The 12299-nt window shown below is 48.5% G+C and overlaps 2 protein-coding genes across 2 annotated transcripts in view; one reads left to right on the forward strand and one right to left on the reverse strand.

The window, feature by feature from the left end:
* Positions 1-648, reverse strand: part of adat2 (adenosine deaminase tRNA specific 2) — a 45009-nt gene extending 44361 nt beyond the window's left edge. The window contains exon 1 of the mRNA XM_072514003.1: positions 257-648. Coding sequence (XP_072370104.1) covers positions 257-415 — 159 coding nt within the window. The 5' untranslated portion in view covers positions 416-648. The remainder of the gene's footprint in view (positions 1-256) is intronic.
* Positions 649-786: 138 nt separating this feature from the next.
* Positions 787-12299, forward strand: part of pex3 (peroxisomal biogenesis factor 3) — a 31629-nt gene continuing 20116 nt past the window's right edge. Inside the window, exons 1-2 of the mRNA XM_072513994.1 lie at positions 787-1005; positions 3188-3319. Of these exons, the coding sequence (XP_072370095.1) occupies positions 933-1005; positions 3188-3319 (205 nt within the window). The 5' untranslated portion in view covers positions 787-932. The remainder of the gene's footprint in view (positions 1006-3187; positions 3320-12299) is intronic.

Raw genomic sequence — 12299 nt, forward strand, 5'->3', positions numbered from 1 at the left:
CTCCCGCTGCACATCCCCTTTCCCCTCCACTATATTCCCACTTTCCTCCTTTGCACCCCCTCTCTACATGGACCATCCCACTCTCTTCCCCCAGCTCCTCCACATCACGCTTTCCATAGAAACATGGAATTGACAATGCAGGAGTTCATTCGGCCCATCAAGTCTACACCGGCCCTTGGAAAAGGGCACCCTAGCCAAGCCCAGACGTCCACCCTACCCTCATAATCCCCTCGGTCTCGCGTCCTCCTCCCCTCACCGTGCCCAGCGCTCTCTCCATCCAGCGCTCCTGTTCCTCTCGCTCCGGCGGCCGGAATCTGCCTCCTTCATCCATTCGGGCGGCTGCTCCGGGTGATTGGGGGGAGGGGCCGCCCGGACCAATTTCCGGGACGGACCTTCCTGTCCGGGGAGAAATCATGACTCCCCCAGGGCCGCCCGAGTTTCACATCAATCCTCACACGTGGAGAATCTCCTTCCCGATCCTGTCACTGCGCAGGGACTGGAGATGAACCGGCGGGTGTTTATTTGTGCTGGGTTTGGGGCTGGAACTACCCGCCCTGGGAGCCGGTTGCTGGGGCCGGGGGAGGAGAAACAGCGACACACCGGGGAGGCGGCAACATCCGGAGCCGGATCGAGCGGGTGAGGCGGTAAATCCGGATTGGGGAACCGACAATCCGGTTAAGACAGCCCGACACCAGTTGCTGCTGCCCGGGAGCGGGAACAGATCCCTCTCCGGAGGTCGGGTAGGGCCCGCCGGCGGACAGAGCCGCCCGATCCGGATCCCCGGCGGTGGGTGGGAAGAGGCGGCGCCGGATCGAGCCCGGATCCGGATTGAACCGCGTCCCGGAGTCGGGGCCTCCGCGCTCCGGCCTAGTTCCCTGCGCGGCTCAGGCCTCTCTCCTCCCATCCGCGCCTCAGACAGGCGGCCGGCCGAGATGCTGCCGTCCCTCTGGAGCTTCATCAAGCGGCACAAGAGGAAATTCCTCTTCACTGGAGCCTTCGTGGGAGGTAAAGTCACCGCCGTCCACACATTCTAAAGAAAAGGCAGCCCTTCCCGCAGCCGGCAAGGCTGCAATGTTTTCACGTTTAAATCTTATTCTTTTTATCGTCGAAATCAGTTGCTGTGACTTTGTCTCGGCTCCTTGTTGTTTTTGGCCCGGGTTTTCATTTAGATATCACCTTCCCCATCCTCTTGACATCGTCAAACTCCCAGTAACCGCTCTTCATTTCAAGTGCTGTAGTGCAGGGAAGGCGGCAGCCAATTTGCACGTAGCAAGCTCCCGCAGCGGCGCCAAGGTGACCCGGGCCGCTCCCTCTTTGTGATGTTGATTGAGGGATGGGTCAGGCAGCTTAATCAAAGAACCCTCCCACCCAGATTATTCTCTCTTCCAACCTCTACCATCGGGCAGGAGATACAAAACGTCTGAGAACATGCACTGAAGCGCGACATGGTAGCACAATGTTAGCACTGTTGCTTCACAGCGCCTGGGTCACCGGTTCGATTCCCGGCTTGGGTCACTGTCTGGTCAGAGTTTGCACATTCTCTCTGTGCCTGCGTGGGTTTCCTCCCACAAGTCCCAAAAGATGTGCCTGTTAGGTGAATTGGACATTCTGAATTCCACCAAAGCAGATGGTGAAATTTGAATTCAATAAATCAAATTGTCATCTAATGATGACGCATGAAACCATTTTTGTAAATGTCCTTTAGGGGAGGAAATCTGCCATCTTTACCTTGTCTTGCCTACATCTTGCGGGCGGGGAACAGAGGGAAGTAGATCCTTTGAAAATAGGCAACAACAGGTTTAGATAAAGGATCTGGATCGGTGCAGGCTGGGAGGGCAGAAGGGCCTGTTCCTGGGCTGTAATTTTCTTTGTTCTTTGTTATTTTAGATCTGACTCCAGACCCATAGAAATGCGGTTGACTCTTAAATACCCTCTGAAATGGGCTAGCAATCCACTCAGATCAAGGGCAGTTAGGGATGTGCAATAAATGCTGTCCCAGTGAACGGTACTTACACCCAATGAATAAAAAAACGGATTATTCTGAATTATTTCTCCCCTTAAACTTCTTCCCTCTGAGGAGAATAATCTTAATCTCTCAAAAGCTGACAAAATGAACAATTGCACGTCACCAGAAATGCGAGGATACTGTCAAATCAGGATTTTGTTATTCGCATTTTCATAAGACTCGCGATGCCCAACTATCACGGAGACATTGTGCATACCAGCCAATGCCACATGGTTATTCTGGCTCAGGACAGGGCCGCGGACGAGAGGCAGACAGCCAAACTGACCCCTCCTGCCATGGGGCCTCTCAGCACTGGACCCAATAACTACTAATTTACCAGAACTGAGGGAGTGCTGCTTCATCAAAGGTGCCATCTATCTGATGAGATGTTAATCTGAGGCCCCGTCCGCCTCTCTCTGGAAATAAAGAACCCCCAACTACTATTTCTAAATATTCTGTCAGATCAAGCAGCATTGGAAAGATAGGTTGATATTTTGGATACTGCAAAAGTGCTATGAGAAAAAACCTTTGTTGCAGCAAGTGGTTAGGTTCTGGAATGCACTGCCTGAGAGTATGGTGGAGCCAGATTAAATCGAGCCACTCAAGAGGGACTTAGACAATTGTTTCTTTTCAAATAATGTGCAGGGTTATGGGGAGAAGGCAGGAGAATGGCACAAGGTGAAATGCTAATTCAGAAAGCCAGTGTAGCTACCGTGGGTCAAATAGTTTCCTCCTGCATTGTAACAATTCTGAGGTGCTCCTTCGGAATCGGTACAGTCAGGCTAGAGAATTGCATTTGTTATAAGATTGTCAGAAGCAAAAGGGTGAAGAATTCTAAGTGGTCGAGGGCAGATATCCTCTTTTAACACAGAATGAAGAATGACTCTTTGCAACAAAACCAATTTTCATTCTTCTAATATCTTTAATGCAGTAAAATATTCCAAAGGACTTAAATCCGCAATTGGCTCAGAAATCTATTGTGTCGCCATGTGTTGCTGTCTTGTGAATTTTTAGTGGCCAGTGAATCAAAACAGGACATCCCAGGGTGCTTTAGAGCCAATCAAGTACGGATGTTTTTAAAATGCAGTTGCTATTGTAATGTAGTTTTTAAATGACGTAAAAGCAAACATTTTGGAACAAGGTGGCGTAACCAGATTTGCATTGATTTGGTTTTACTCCTAGGTGTGTACTTGCTAGGGAAATATGCTCAAAAGAAGATCCGGGATCTACAGGAGCAAGAAGCGGCCGAGTACATTGCACAAGCACGACGGCAGTACCATTTTGAGAGTAACCAGCGGACCTGCAACATGACGGGTAAAAACACCTTTGTCACTGTTAGAAAATTGTTCTTTCTGCCTGAAGGGGTAGGTGATGACTCTGCACTCCTGAATAGTCCAAAGCAACTGTGGCTGAAAAAAATCTCACAGCCCCCTAGTGTGGTGACATTACGGGAGCGTATGTTCCAAATCTACGTCCAGATAATCTCCAAGTGACCTTTCATCGTTGGAGGCCCATGTGGAGAAATAAAGCACTATTCCATTCCAGGAACCTGATAGCCACTTGAAACGCTCTAACATTAGGCAAAAGGCAGGTTGGATGCAGATTAAAGATCCTGCTACTTTAACATAATTGTCCCCCACTATACAGTGTACACAAGCTCGCCCCTGGGGAAACTCGCCTTGCATAAGATTATTTACACATTGGTAGCACCTGCATTAGAATTGTATCGTGCAACTACCAGAATGATAAAAGATGAACATGATAAGGACTGAGTTTAGGAGGAACTTCTTCACCCAAAGGGTTGTGAATATATGGAATTCCTTGCCCAGTGAAGCAGTTGAGGCTCCTTCATTAAATGTTTTTAAGATAAAGATAGATAGTTTTTTGAAGGATAAAGGGATTAAGGGTTATGGTGTTCAGGCCGGAAAGTGGAGCTGAGTCCACAAAAGATCAACCATGATCTCATTGAATGGCAGAGTAGGCCCGAGGGGCCAGATGTCCTACTCCTGCTCCCAGTTATTATGATAAACTTTGTGTTTTTTCGGTCTAGTTCTTATACATTCCGTGTCAAGGCTTGGGAACTGCCGGGTTAGATGGGGATTCTAATGGTTAAAGCCAGACGGTTTAACAGCACACTGTCCAGTTAGGTTTGGCTCAACCAGCTGGTCTGCGTGTTACTGGGCTACTCAGAGCCATGTGTGAAGACCCTTGTTCCAAATGTGTGTGCATTACAGTCAGGTCATAGAGTCATAGAATTTACAGTGCAGAAGGAGGCCATTCGGCCCATCGAGTCTGCACCGGCTCTTGGAAAGAGCACCCTACCCAAGGTCAACACCGCCACCCTATCCCCATAACCCAGTAACCCCACCCAACACTAAGGGCAATTTATCATGGCCAATCCACCTAACCCGCACATCTTTGGACTGTGGGAGGAAACCGGAGCACCCGGAGGAAACCCACGCACACACGGGGAGGATGTGCAGACTCCGCACAGACAGTGACCCAAGCTGGAATCGAACCTGGGACCCTGGAGCTGTGAAGCAATTGTGCTATCCACAAGGCTACCGTGCTACCCCGTGATGCACCGTTTTATCAGGACAGGTGATCATAATAAATAGGAGTAGGCCATTCAGCCCATCGAGCCTGCTCTGCTATTTACTAAGATCCGGGCTGATCTGATTGTTGTCTTAATTCCACTTTCCTGCCTGCACCCCCATAATGGGATGTGAGCGTCACTGGCAAGGTCATTAATCTATCAGAAATCCATCTAACTCAGCCTTCACTATATTCAATGACCTAACTTCTTTGTGAAGAGAATTTCAAAGACTAACAACCCTCAGAGAGAAGCAATTCCTCCTCATCTTTGTCTTAAATGGGAGACCCCTTATTTTGTAACTTATTTTGGGACCGATCCTGACAAGGGTTTTTAATGAGGCAAAGGACAGAGGGACCCTACCGCCTTCGATGTTGCAAGCCACCATCTCGCTGATATTGAAGCGGGACAAGGACCCGGAATCCTGCGGGTCATGCAGGCCAATCTCCCTGATCAATGTGGATGCCAAGCTCCTGGCCAAGGTCCTGGCGATTAGAATTGAGGACTGCGTACCGGAGGTGATTGGGGACAATCAGACCGGGTTTGTGAAAGGCAGGCAGCTGACTGCTAACTTGAGAAGATTGCTTAATGTGATCATGATGCCCCCGACGGGCAAGGAGGTGGAGGCAGTGGTGGCAATGGACGCTGAGAAGGCCTTCGACCGGGTGGAGTGGGGCTATTTGTGGGAGGTGTTTGGACGGTTTGGGTTCGGGGAGGGACTGGTTAATTGGGTCAGACTATTGTACCAGGCCCCAAAAGCTGGCGTTAGGACGAACAGGATAATGTCATATTATTTCAGACTACACCGCGGGACCAGACAGCACTCTCCCCGTTGCTGTTTGCGCTGGCCATAGAGCCGTTGGCGAAGGCGTTGAGAGCTGCGAAGGGGGGGCGGGGGGGTGGAACATAGGGTCTCTCTCTATGCGGACGACCTGCTCCTGTACGTGTCGGACCCACTGGCCGGGATGGAAAATATACTGGAAACATTGAGGAAGTTCAGCCGGTTTTGCATAAGTTAAATTTGACTAGGGTGGTGGAACAAATGAAGAGGGAGTTTCGGAGATGGGATGCACTCCCGCTGTCACTGGCGGGGAGGGTGCAGATTGTAAAGATGACAATCCTCCCTAGATTTCCGTTCATCTTCCAGTGCCTCCCGATCTTTATCCCACGGTCCTTCTTCAAAAGGACTGGCAAAATCATCATGAGCTTTGTCTGGGCGGGAAAATCCCCGCGGGTGAAGAAGGCGATGCTTGAAAGGAGCCGCAGCGAGGGGGGACTGGCATTGACGAGTCTGATCAACTACTACTGGGTGGCTAACATAGCCATGATAAGGAAGTGGATGGTGGGTACGGGGTCTATCTGGGAGCGAGTGGAGGCGGCTTCGTGCAGGGGCACCAGTTTGGCAGCCCTGGTCACGGCTCCCCTACCGCTGTCGCCGGCCGGGTACTCCACCAACCCGGTTGTGGGGGCGGCCCTGCGGATATGGGGCCAGTGGAGGAGGTATGTGGGGGGGGGGGGGGGGGGGGGGGGGGGGGGGGGGGGGTGGGTGCATCTGTCTGGGCTCCAATATATGATAACCATCGATTCGCCCCCGGGAACATGGATGGTGGGTTTCGAACATGGCGGTGGGGAGGGTGGGCGATATGTTCCTGGAGGGGAGCTTTGCGAGTTTGAGGGGCTTGGAGGAGAAATCTGGGCTGGTAAGGGGGAAATGACTTTAGGTACTTACAGATGCGGGACTTTGTACGCAGACAGGTCCCATCCTTCCCACACCTCCCGCCAATAGGGATCCAGGACAGAATAGTCTCTAGAGAAGAAGGAGGAGAGGGTAGAGTCTCGGATATCTACAAGGTGCTCATGAAGGGGGAAGTGTCCCAGATGGAGGAACTGAAACTCAAATAGGAGGAGGAGCTTGGCGGCGAGATGGAGGACGGGCTGTGGGCGGGAGCCCTGAGTAGGGTAAACTCAACCGCAACATGTGCCAGGCTCGGCCTGATTCAATTTAAGGTCGTTCACCAGACCCACATAAGAACATAAGAACCAGGAGTAGGCCATCTGGCCCCTCGAGCCTGCTCCACCATTCAATGAGATCATGGCTGATCTTTTGTGGACTCAGCTCCACTTTCCGGCCCGAACACCATAACCCTTAATCCCTTTATTCTTCAAAAAACTATCTATCTTTATCTTAAAAACATTTAATGAAGGAGCCTCTACTGCTTCACTGGGCAAGGAATTCCATAGATTCACAACCCTTTGGGTGAAGAAGTTCCTCCTAAACTCAGTCCTAAATCTACTTCCCCTTATTTTGAGGCTATGCCCCCTAGTTCTGCTTTCACCCGCCAGTGGAAACAACCTGCCTGCATCTATCCTATCTATTCCCTTCATAATCTTATATGTTTCTATAAGATCCCCCCCTCATCCTTCTAAATTCCAACGAGTACAGTCCCAGTCTACTCAACCTCTCCTCGTAATCCAACCCCTTCAGCTCTGGGATTAACCTAGTGAATCTCCTCTGCACACCCTCCAGTGCCAGTACGTCCTTTCTCATGTAAGGAGACCAAAACTGAACACAATACTCCAGGTGTGGCCTCACTAACACCTTATACAATTGCAGCATAACCTCCCTAGTCTTAAACTCCATCCCTCTAGCAATGAAGGACAAAATTCCATTTGCCTTCTTAATCACCTGTTGCACCTGAAAACCACCTTTCTGCGACTCATGCACTAGCACACCCAGGTCTCTCTGCACAGCAGCATGTTTTAATATTTTATCATTTAAATAATAATCCCTTTTGCTGTTATTCCGACCAAAATGGATAACCTCACATTTGTCAACATTGTATTCCATCTGCCAGACCCTAGCCCATTCACTCAGCCTATCCAAATCCCTCTGCAGACTTCCAGTATCCTCTGCACTTTTTGCTTTACCACTTATCTTAGTGTCGTCTGCAAACGTGGACACATTGCCCTTGGTCCCCAACTCCAAATCATCTATGTAAATTGTGAACAGTTGTGGGCCCAACACTGATCCCTGAGGGACACCACTAGCTACTGATTGCCAACCAGAGAAACACCCATTAATCCCCACTCTTTGCTTTCTATTAATTAACCAATCCTCTATCCATGCTACTACTTTCCCCTTAATGCCATGCATCTTTATCTTATGCAACAACCTTTTGTGTGGCACCTTGTCAAAGGCTTTCTGGAAATCCAGATATACCACATCCATTGGCTCCCTGTTATCTACCGCACTGTTAATGTCCTCAAAAAATTCCACTAAATTAGTTAGGCACGACCTGCCCTTTATGAACCCATGCTGCGTCTGTCCAATGGGACAATTTCCATCCAGATGCCTCGCTATTTCTTCCTTGATGATAGATTCCAGCATCTTCCCTACTACTGAAGTTAAGCTCACTGGCCTATAATTACCCACTTTCTGCCTACCTCCTTTTTTAAACAGTGGTGTCACGTTTGCTAATTTCCAATCCGCCGGGACCACCCCAGAGTCTAGTGAGTTTTGGTAAATTATCACTAGTGCATTTGCAATTTCCCTAGCCATCTCTTTTAGCACTCTGGGATGCATCCCATCAGGGCCAGGAGACTTGTCTACCTTTAGCCCCATTAGCTTGCCCATCACTACCTCCTTGGTGATATCAATCCTCTCAAGGTCCTCACCTGTCATAGCCTCATTTCCATCAGTCACTGGCATGTTATTTGTGTCTTCCACTGTGAAGACCGACCCAAAAAACCTGTTCAGTTCCTCAGCCATTTCCTCATCTCCTATTATTAAATCTCCCTTCTCATCCTTTAAAGGACCAATATTTACCTTAGCCACTCTTTTTTGTTTCATGTATTTGTAGAAACTTTTACTATCTGTTTTTATATTCTGAGCAAGTTTACTCTCATAATCTCTCTTACTCTTCTTTATAGCTTTTTTAGTAGCTTTCTGTTGCCCCCTAAAGATTTCCCAGTCCTCTAGTCTCCCACTGATCTTTGCTACTTTGTATGTTTTTTCCTTCAATTTGATACTCTCCCTTATTTCCTTAGATATCCACGGTCGATTTTCCCTCTTTTTACCGTTGTTCCTTTTTGTTGGTATAAACCTTTGCTGGGCACTGTGAAAAATCACTTGGAAGGTTCTCCACTGTTCCTCAACTGTTTCACCATAAAGTCTTTGCTCCCAGTCTACCTTAGCTAGTTCTTCTCTCATCCCATTGTAATCTCCTTTGTTTAAGCACAAAACACTCGTGCTTGATTTTACCTTCTCACCCTCCATCTGTATTTTAAATTCCACCATATTGCGATCGCTCCTTCCGAGAGGATCCCTAACTATGAGATCCTGAATCAATCCTGTCTCATTACACATTACACAAAAGTAGATGTACGAGGCAAGTTTTTTACGCAGAGGGTAGTGGGTGCCTGGAACTCACTACCGGAGGAGGTAGTGGAAGCAGGGACGATAGGGACATTTAAGGGGCATCTTGACAAATATATGAATAGGATGGGAATAGAAGGATACGGACCCAGGAAGTGTAGAAGATTGTAGTTTAGTCGGGCAGTATGGTCGGCACGGGCTTGGAGGGCCGAAGGGCCTGTTCCTGTGCTGTACATTTCTTTGTTCTTTGTAGGACCAGATCTAGGACCGCTTGTTCCCTCGTAGGTTCCATTACATACCGTTCGAGGAAACTATCGCGGATACATTCTATAAACTCCTCCTCAAGGCTGCCTTGACCGACCTGGTTAAACCAATCAACATGTAAATTAAAATCCCCCATGATAACTGCTGTACCATTTCTACATGCATCAGTTATTTCTTTGTTTATTGCCTGCCCCACCATAATGTTACTATTTGGTGGCCTATAGATTACTCCTATCAGTGACTTTTTCGCCTTACTATTCCTGATTTCCACCCAAATGGATTCAACCTTATCCTCCATAGCACCGATGTCATCCCTTACTGTTGCCCGGATGTCATCCTTAAATAACAGAGCTACACCAACTCCCTTACCATCCACTCTGTCCTTCCGAAAAGTTTGATACCCTCGGATATTTAACTCCCAGTCGTGACCATCCTTTAACCATGTTTCAGTAATGGCCACTAAATCATAGTCATTCACGATGATTTGCGCCATCAACTCATTTACCTTATTCCGAATACTACGAGCATTCAGGTAAAGTACACTTATGTAGGCTTTTTTACCTCTGTTCTTAATCTTAACACCTCGATCAGTAACCTCTCCTAAGTTATATTTCCTCTTAACCTGTCTCCTAATTTTCCTTGTCGTCGAACCCATATCTTCCTGTAACAACCTGCCACGTCGCTTACCATTAATGTTTTCACTTCCCGTTTTCTTTCTTTTAGTATTCCTGGTCCTATTCACTGAGCTCCCCTCAGTCACTGTACCTTGTACTGTCGCCCTTTTTGATTTTTGACTATGGCTTCTCTGCCTGACACTTTCCCCCTTACTGCCTTTTATTTCTGTCCCTGTTTTACTACCTTCCAACTTCCTGCATTGGTTCCCATCCCCCTGCCACATTAGTTTAAACTCTACCCAACAGCTCTAGCAAACACCCCCCCTAGGACATCGGTTCCAGTCCTGCCCAGGTGCAGACCGTCTGGTTTGTACTGGTCCCACCTCCCCCAGAATCGGTTCCAATGTCCCAGGAATTTGAATCCCTCCCTCTTGGATCATCTCTCGAGCCACGTATTCATCCTCTCTATCCTGACATTCCTACTCTGACTAGCTCATGGCACTGGTAGCAATCCTGAGATTACTACCTTTGAGGTCCTACTTTTTAGTTTAACTCCTAGCTCCCTAAATTCAGCTTGTAGGACCTCGTCCCATTTTTTACCTATATCGTTGGTGCCTATGTGCACCACGACAGCTGGCTGTTTCTCTCCCCCCCCCCCCCCCCCCCTCCCCCCCCCCCCCCCCAGAATGTCCTGCAGCCGCTCCGAGACATCCTTGACCCTTGCACCAGGGAGGCAACATACCATCCTGGAGTCTCGATTGCGTCCGCAGAACCGCCTGTCTATTCCCCTTACAATTGAGTCCCCTATCACTATAGCCCTGCCATTCTTCTTCCTGCCCAGCTGTGCAGCTGAGCCAGCCACGGTGCCATGAACCTGGCTGCTGCTGTCTTCCCCTGGTGAGCCATCTCCCTCAACAGTATCCAAAGCGGTATATCTGTTTTGCAGGGAGATGACCGCAGAGGACACCTGCACTGCCTTCCTACTCTTGCTCTGTCTTTTGGTCACCCATTTACTATCTCCCTCAGTACCTTTCACCTGCGGTGTGACCAACTCGCTAAACGTGCTATCCACGACGTCCTCAGCATCGCGGACGCTCCAAAGTGAGTCCATCCGCAGCTCCAGAGCCGTCAAGCGGTCAAACAGGAGCTGCAACTGGACACACTTCATGCACGTGAAGGAGCCAGGGACAGTGGACGTGTCCCTAAGCTCCCACATCGCACACGAGGAGCATGACACGGGACTGAGATCTCCTGCCATGTCTTAAACCTTTGGCTAACTTCAACAATTTCAATTTCCCGCCCAAAAAATTTAAATAAATAAATAAACAATGAAGAAAAAAATAAATAAATATACCAATGAAAAGAAGCAGAAAAACAGAAACACTACTTACCAGTCACAAAAAGCACTTCCTCCCCACCCAGCTTTGAATTCCCACCTCGATTCAAATTCCCAAACTCACTCTTTGCTGCCTCACTCCTGGCTGTCTTCTCTGTCTCACTGGGAGAACTCACTGGGAGTGAGTTTACAAGTGGCTCTTTTTAAACTGTCCTGAATTGACTCCCCTCCCCCACCTGCTTTTAGATCAAAGTAGATTGAAGTGACTGACACTTAACTGCCAACCAGTTATGTGAGTGGGTGGGGCAGCCCTTGTTAACCTACACTGCACAATACTATCTTAATATAAATTAATTTAAACTCCTGAAATTTAAAACATGACGGTAGCTCGGATGAGCAAATTCTTTGGGGTAGAGGACAAGTGCGCTAGATGCGTGGAAGGACCAGCGAACCATGTTCACATGTTTTGGGCATGTCCTAAGCTTAGGGGGTACTGGGAGGGATTTGCGGGGGTCATGTCCCGGGTGCTGAAAACAAGGGTGGTGATGAGTCCAGGGGTGGCAATTTTCGGGGTTTCGGAAGACCTGGGAGTCCAGGGGGAGAAAGAGGCCGATGTTCTGGCCTTTGCTTCCCTAATAGCCCGGCGCCGAATACTGCTGGCATGGAGGGACTCAAAACCCCCAAAGACCAAACTATGACTTTCGGACATGTCAAGTTTTCTGGGTATGGAAAAAATTAAGTTCGCCTTGAGGGGATCTGTACTGGGGTTCGCCCGAAGGTGGCAACCATTCATCGACTTCTTCGCAGGAGAGTGAACGTCAGCAGGGGGGAGGTGGGGGGGAGATTAGAGTAGAGTAGGAGGGATAAATAGGCGGGTAGTGTCTAGGGGAGAGGAGCGGGCATGTGCAGTATGGTTTGATTTAAGTATTGGTTTTAAATTGATGTTTGCACATTTCTGTTATCTGTAACTGTTTGCAAAGCCAAATAATACCTCAATAAAATTGTTTGTTTAAAAAAAAAGATCACATAGAATTATCAATCTCAGCAATGGCTCAGTGAGTTTATCTGCTGAGTAGCCGATCAATGCAGATCAGAAAGATCAGTGGACTGAT

The sequence above is a fragment of the Scyliorhinus torazame genome, chromosome 1, assembly GCF_047496885.1.
Source record: "Scyliorhinus torazame isolate Kashiwa2021f chromosome 1, sScyTor2.1, whole genome shotgun sequence".
Lineage (NCBI taxonomy): Eukaryota > Metazoa > Chordata > Chondrichthyes > Carcharhiniformes > Scyliorhinidae > Scyliorhinus > Scyliorhinus torazame.